Source organism: Castor canadensis, chromosome 15, assembly GCF_047511655.1.
Source record: "Castor canadensis chromosome 15, mCasCan1.hap1v2, whole genome shotgun sequence".
In the NCBI taxonomy this organism is placed as follows: Eukaryota; Metazoa; Chordata; class Mammalia; order Rodentia; family Castoridae; genus Castor; species Castor canadensis.
In genome coordinates, this window is record NC_133400.1 from 3,177,819 (window position 1) to 3,185,394 (window position 7,576).

General features: G+C 50.8%; 1 protein-coding gene across 1 annotated transcript; it reads right to left on the minus strand.

Moving 5' to 3' along the window:
* Positions 1 to 1,258: 1,258 nt before the first annotated feature.
* On the minus strand, positions 1,259 to 7,550 carry Cox4i1 (cytochrome c oxidase subunit 4I1). The gene is made up of 5 exons (XM_020172057.2): positions 7,406 to 7,550; positions 6,268 to 6,341; positions 2,760 to 2,927; positions 2,201 to 2,332; positions 1,259 to 1,494 (listed from the first exon to the last, which is right to left on the minus strand). The coding sequence occupies exons 2-5, from the start codon at positions 6,338 to 6,340 to the stop codon at positions 1,358 to 1,360; spliced, it is 510 nt and encodes a 169-aa protein (XP_020027646.1). The 5' UTR covers position 6,341; positions 7,406 to 7,550; the 3' UTR covers positions 1,259 to 1,357.
* Between the last annotated feature and the right edge of the window lie 26 nt (positions 7,551 to 7,576).

Here is a 7,576-nt window from a genome sequence, read left to right on the forward strand (position 1 = left end):
TCCAGAAGCAGCTCCTTCCTCTTGGGGTCGTTCTGAGGAAGACACTGGTGTAGACAAGTCAGGCCCAATGGAAGTCCTCCCTCCCCCAACTAGTCATTTAAGGGTCAGGGAATGCACTAGGGGTGACCTGGGGCCAGTTCAGGTATGTCAGCTCCTCTGCAGGCACCCACCCTGGGGGCAAACACTGGAAACAGCACCAAGGTTTGTAGCTGAAGTCATGTGAGGGCCACGTGGGTCCTCACAGCAAAACCACGACATTTCCGCAACAGAAGGAAGACTCTCCTATCTGGGATCACTGATTCTGCCCTGGACTTCCAACCCTCCAGACACCCGACCTTCTTCCCAGTTTCCCTGGCCAGGCTGAGGCACAGTAATCCTACCCTGTCATAGCTGGGCTTCTCTGTGGCCACCTCTCCTGGTCCTGCCCATTGCTACCAAGGCAGAAAGAGTTCCCTGTCACCAGCCATCTCAGCTGCTTGACATGCAGGCTCTATCCAAGGCTCTGCTGTCTTCTCCCAGGGGGAGTTTCTCAGAGTAAGGGGCACCCTGACTAGGCGAGACAGGAGGCTCCCTAGGAGGCTTGCTGTGGCCAGAATAGCCTTCATCAAACCCCTGCATATCTGGCACAAGAATCTTTATGTTCCCATTGTTTAGGAATGCTGGGGATGGAACCCAGGCTAGGCAGGGCACCACCACCGAGCCACACTCCGGTGAACATGGACAGAGGAACTGAGCAGCCATAAGCAGGCCAAGCTAAATGAACCCATCATTTAAACCTGTGCCAGGGAGCTCGGAACCTGGCCTGTCCTTCACAGCCTGGTACTCACTCATCCCAACTAACTTCAAGGGAGTCAAAGTGCCAGAACTGATTCATGAGATTTTCTAGAGGTCTGACTACTATTATGGGATTTTACTCTTATCTAAAATCCTGTCACAACCCCAAATGTCTCACATTATAGGATTCTGTATTTTTAGTTTTTAGATAATGTCCCCTTGTCTAAGTTAAGATACAAGATTGTTGCCATTTCATTTATCCTCAAAATATATTTACTTCAGACTCTTGGGAGAAACCTAGTATTTTAATAAGACACTTTCAAAAAAAGAAAAAGGCAAACTTGGACTGGCAGAGTGGCTCAAGTGGTAAAGTACGTACCTAGCAAGTGTGAAGTCCTCAGTTCAAACCCCAACACCATCAAAAATACGTACTTAAATAAGTAAGAAACTTTCATTTAGAGATCAAAGAATGGTCACAAAGGACTCCACGTAAACTGTCATTTATTAGCATCAGAACTGGCTGACATACGGGTTCCAGTAAGTATGAGTTGCAGGAAGTAATAGATGCTTGAGCAGCGGGCTCTCACTTCTTCCACTCATTCTTGTCATAGTCCCACTTGGCCGAGAAGCCCTGGATAGGGTTAACCTTCATGTCCAGCATCCTCTTGGTCTGCTTGGCCACCCAGTCTTCATCAAAGGTGTGCGGGATGGGGCCATACACTGTGGTGCAAAGCAACTTCATGAGGCCAGGGGTACCTCCCTCTTCCAAACACACACACAGGCCACCAGGTCAGCAAAATCACCTGCCACTCAACCCCACTCACACACATTGACAACTCTTGATATTTAAAAATTATCCCTTTGTAGAAGGTCAGCAATAGTATATTAAGTTGGAGATGAATGTCCTTCCTACAGGCTGTAGACAGTAGGGTCTCCAGGCTGGCACATGGCGGAATACATCAGACAAGAGGGCTCAAGCTCTGTCACTAACCCACATCCCACTCAAACCAGAAGTGCAGGAGTGCACCGATTCAGAATGCAGAGCTACCAGAAGGCAGAGGGAGCAGCAGTGTTAAAGAGCAGGCAACCCCCACAGAGACCAAATAGAAAGGAGAAGTCCCAATACCCGAGCTGCAGCTGAGACAGCCATGCACCACATGAGCCCCTTCTAGCCGGACCTCCACTGGGTCACCTTCTGCCAACTGACTGGTGAGCAGATAAACTGCTCCTGAAATATGGTGCTGTGTTGTGCACAGCACATTATTCACTACCACACAGGCCAGACAGCCATGAATAAATCAGGTCTGGTTTGCTATCCTGGGACAGACCCTGCAATGGAGGCCCCCATCCACGGCAGTGTGAAGCCCCCAAGTCACCTCCTGGGCACTGAGGGCTGGAGCCGCCCTGGGTCATGCCCTCCACTCACCATAGCGCTTCTCCCAGATCAGAATGAGGGCAGTGAAGCCGATGAAGAACATGGCCACACCCACCACCGTCTTCCACTCATTGGTACCCTGGTTCATCTCAGCGAAGCTCTCGTTGAACTGAATGCGATATACTGGAAAGAATCACCATTTGCAGGCATAAAGAGCATGCAGTAGACACAGCCCCTCCCCTGCAGTGCTCACCCACTTTTCTCCAAAGCAATATATCCAGGGGCAAAAGAAAACAAGGAGCAGAGGACCACAGCACAGGATAGGCCATGACACGCTCACACATGCGTGCACACGTGCCCTCACACACAGGCATTGGGGGGCCGTGGAACTGGCTTTGGGTGATACAGCACAAGGTCTGTTCCACCACACTCCATCCATGTCCCTTACACAATGAACAGCAGACATTCTGCTGACCTCTCAGAGACCTACAGCAGGCAGGCAAAGTCCCACCCAGCACATGGGGCATCTGCAAACAGAAGCTGGTCACCCAGAGACCCAGCATGGGGCCAGGAATGAGAGATCTCCTACACACATTTCTGTGATACCCACACTCTACTTTCTCCTCCCTGGTCAGGCTGCTCCAGGAGGCCTTCTCCTTCTCCTTTAGGGCCTTCTGGCTGGCAGACAGCTGCTTGACATGGGCTACATCAGGCAAGGGATAGTCTCTCCGATCGACATAGGTGGGGAGAGCATAGTCCTCACTCTTCACGACACTCCCTGCAAATACAGCAGAAAATGCTTGAGGTTCCACAGAGGAAGAATCCAGGCAGATGGCAATGGTGGGCCAATGGCAGAAGGAAGCACCAACACAGAAAAAAACAAAAAACAAAAAAAAAAACCTGCTAGTCCACTGCAAGTGAGCCCCACAACAGGGCACCCCAGGGCAGCCCTTCTGGTATTAAGTTGCCACAGAAGGTGGGTGCAGGGCTCTTGTGGGGGGGGGGTTCCCTGCCCAGATGGGAGACTGGGCTAAATGAAGGCCCCACTGCAGCAGACTCAAACTAGTAAGAGCAAGAACAATATGAAACTCAGACTAAGTGTTCCTAGGTCAGAAGCAGGTGAAAACGCGGCTGCTGCTGTCTGGGTACAGGGATCACCCATGCCAGCAGAGGGCCAACTCAGAAGCTGCTAGCCCTACAGAAAGCCACCTGCTCAGCAGGTACTCAATAAGCATCCACTGTTAGCTACGGTGGCTCTAGACATTTGCAGATGGCAGTGAACAAACCAAACATTCCCACATGGTGGTACCCACATTCTAATAGTGGGAAGCCAACAAGACAGCAAATGTGTAAATCATCCATCAGGACTGCACGTACAGCAGGAAGCAGTCGAGCCACCGAGGGAAAGAGGTGGACCCAGGAACTCAAGTTGGAAAGACTTGAGCATGCTCCCCAAGTCATAGAACAAGGTCAGTTCACTTTTGCTTTTCTTTTAAAAAAATGTCAATCTGGGCAGGACACAATGATGCCCATTCTGGTGCACCTATAATCCCAGCTATTTGAGAGGTACGATGGGAAGATCATGGTTTGAGCCTGGCCCCAGGCTGGAGGCATGGCTCAAGTGGTAGAGTGCCTGTGGAGCAAGAGCGAGGCCCTGGGTTCAAACCCCAGCAGAGGGGGAAAGGTACATCATGCTGATACTTTCACGTGAACAAACAGTGGCTCCGGTGGGAAGAGGCAAAAGCTGAGTGCAGTTGCTCTGCTGCTGCCTCCTCCTACTCCTTAAAATGAACATATACTTGCACGCTACACAAAATGGGCAAAAGCTCAAGGCAGCAGGAAAAACATCCCCATTTTTATTTAAGGTTTCCCAGTGCTAAAAGCTGTTTCTCCAGTTCCATCCTGTATCTGCAAGAATACTTTGTGCCCAGAACTGGCCTGGAGGAAGGAAGCCCTGGAAAATGCTTTGCCTACATTAGCTCAGCCACAATGATTACAATCTCCCAAATCATGTTAGTAACAGGAAGCCTTAAGCAAAGCAGTGTCATTCCTCTAGATGTCTGTCTTAGACATGAACACGAGAGTGCTTACTTAAACTCAGACTCAGCCTCATCCCAAAAGGATCTGAAGTAAAATGGGCAGAATTACTTTCCAATTTGAACTCTTAAGATTCTGTTAAGCCCAGCATGGTATTACACCTATACTCCCAGCACCTAGGGGGCTGAGGCAGGAGGATTAAGTTTGAGGCCGGCCTGGGTTGCAGTGAATCCAGACCAGACTAGGCTACGTAACAAGAACCTATCTCCAAACAAACAAACAAACAAAAAAATTCATCAATATAACGAATAGACTAAAAACAATGGTTATATCTGAAAACTCCTACCAAGTTCAGTCTAAAAAAAGTCCTAGATGTTTTTAAAGCACTGAGTTTAGATGAGCTATTGGAGTAAAAGTAAAATGGAATGGTGAGAATGTTCTGGAATCCACCAATTATGCTGCTGATGGCACACATCAAGGAGAAGAATATCTGAGTTTGGCAGCACTGGGGTTTGAACTCAGGGCCTTGCACTTCCAGGCTTACTGGGCAGGCACTCTACAACTCGAGCCACTCCATCAGCCCTACATATCAGCCAATATGCTAAAATCCAATGAAATGTACACTTCAAATGGGGGACTGTGCTATGGGAATTACCTCACGTAAAGCTGTACGCTCTCACAGTCTTGGGGCAGGCTAGACAGAAGACAGCGTATTGCAGAACAAGAATAGCAGATTCATTTTCTAAGGGGTTCCTCAGAGCTTTGGGCCTGGAACCCACCAAATGAGGGGGGAAAGCAAAGGCTCACAAACCAAACAGTCCTTTTTTAAAAGGGAAAGAAAAGCAAAGATTCTGCATACTAAAGACTATCATTTCTGTCCTCAACCAGGATGGGTTTCTGTCCAGCATCTGACAGGGAGATCTGGTGGATCTGAGCTCTCTGTTCACCCTGTTGTCGCCATGAATATCCGATACAAGAGTGCCACCAATGCTATTCCATACTGCTGCAACACTATGTTGAGAACAGGTTCGTGTGTTACTCATGCAACTTACCATTTAAAGTTAAAAATTAAAGGACAAGACTTGTCCACTAGACTGCAGTTCTTCATCTGATAAGAGATACAAATAAAGAACCCCCCCCCTCAAAAAAAACCCCACCAATTAGGGAACATGCCAGCTAAGCCAAATTAGAAATAAAATGTGACCTTGTCTTAGCTGACTTCCTAGGGTTGTAACAAAACACTTCTATTCAGATGTATCAACAAAGAATTTCTCCTTTATTATCTTATTTAAAAAACACACTTCAAAAGAAGAAGAGCAAAGCAAAAAAGGAACTTAAAAACGTATTTCACTAATACTGTTGATAACATTACCTGTTTTAGAGTCTTTCCCCATGGTGCTGTGTAGGCAGGGCACAGAATACCCAGCCCTATCATGGGCTGAAAGACAACGTCACTGAGGTAGCCGGTCCTGCTGCTGAGCCTCTAGGCATACAAACCTTGCCCTCCACCTCTTCACCCACCTCCCATCCCAAGCACTTGCACTTAACCCTGCCCTGGGTTCAGAGCAGGCTAGTGCTTCTCCCCAGAGGCCACTCCTCACTGAACACTGCCTACACCTCCCCCGGCCTCTCCACACTACAAGCATCCCGTACAAGGGTCCACGCCTCACCTTCTCCGCATTCTCAGTGCCTTAACAGTGTCTACTTACATGCCGGTCCCAGGACTAAATCAAGTGGGGAAAGTCTTAAGGTTGAGAAGCCAGTCCACAATAGAAGTGAAATTTAACCCAGCTCAGCCCAACTCCAAGCTCATTTGACTCTGCTGCCTCTATAATGTCAGTGCAAGGGAAGGGAAGGGAAGGGGCTGGGAGGCGGAAGCAGGGAGGAGTTTTATAGCCAGACATCGTGGAGAAGCTCCCTTGAAAGGGGTGACTTGAACTTAGAACTATGCCCTCCCCTGACATCCTCGCCCGCAAGATCAAGCCGTTAGGCATCTTTAAAACCCCAGCATGGCCCTTCCACATAGCAGGAGCAAATAAAATTAGCTCAGCCTGTTTAAAAGTAAGAAAAGTCAGACTTACCATGTGCTCGCACACACACCGAGGTGGAAATAGCTCGCTTGCCAATTAAGCTAAGTGCCCTGGTAGCCAACATTCTGAAATACAAAAACGGACATTTTCTGTAGCACGAGGGCAAACACCTGTAAGAACTAATCTTCTCCTTGCCCCAAGAGCATTTTGGGAGTAAATGCAATTCATCTGTTTGCTCCTCCCCCAAGTTAAATAATCTGATCTTTATAACCTATCTAAATTCACAAAGTAAGCTAGAACGGGGTTTTGCCCTAGCATGGTTTTTAAGGAGCTGCAAGATAAACTAAGTGACGTCGCTTGCCATAATGCATGCACGCTTTACGCAATTAAAGCTAGAAATCAGTAAAGCACTGTGTTACTGTGACAGGTTCTGTTCCTTGGAGGAAAAAGGCAACAACAGGGACAATGGCACGATCCTGTTCAAGTGAATATTTACGTAAAGCCGAAACGGTGCACGTGCCGGAAGGGGCAACGGGAGAAGGCTGTCCCGGCCTAGTTCCAATCCCTCCGACCAACGCGCGACCTAGCCGACCACCCCCACGTTTGACCTAAGACTCAGGCCTACGGACCTCACACGCCCCCCCCCCAGGCCTGTTCCCCCACGGAAAGGATTCCAAAAGCCCCTAGGGCACAAAAAAAAAAAAAAAAAAAAAAAAGGAGCACAACGTCAGGACTGAACTCGCCGCCTCCTCGCGCCCGGCGGAGCGAGCGCGGACGCCCGGCGCCGGCCAGGCCGAGAAACCGAACGTCCCACCCGCGGGGCCGCGTCACACCGGGGTCCCGCAGACACCGACATCCGGGACCCCGCGAGGTCGCGGGCGCACACCCCGCCCGCCTCCCCGCGGCCGGCGCCTCGGCCAGCGGGCGCCTCAAGGTCAAACATCGCGGCCCGCGCGCCCGCCGGCAGCGAGGCAGGTGCGGCCGAACCCCGCTCGCAGGAAAGCATCGAAGCCGCAGCCCCCACGGCTCCCCGCGCCAGGAACCCCGCAGCCTGGCCTCAATGTCACCCCGCTCCAGGCCCACCCGCCGCCTCCTCCTAGAGGCGGCAGCAAACACCAGGCCCCGAAGGTTCCCAGCACCGCAAGCCCAGCCGGGTTCGTGGCCCACCACCAGCCACCCCCTGCCTCACCTGGTGCAGCTGCCCGTCGCGACCGCAGCGACCTCCTCTGCGCCCCAGCTGCTCGCGACGGAAGCGCGAAGCTGCAGCCGGAAGAGGGACGCGGTGCGGCAAAGCACCACGGGATCGGGAAGACCCCGCCCACGCCGTGGTCGACGCGTCGCGAACGTCGCGAAACGCTGG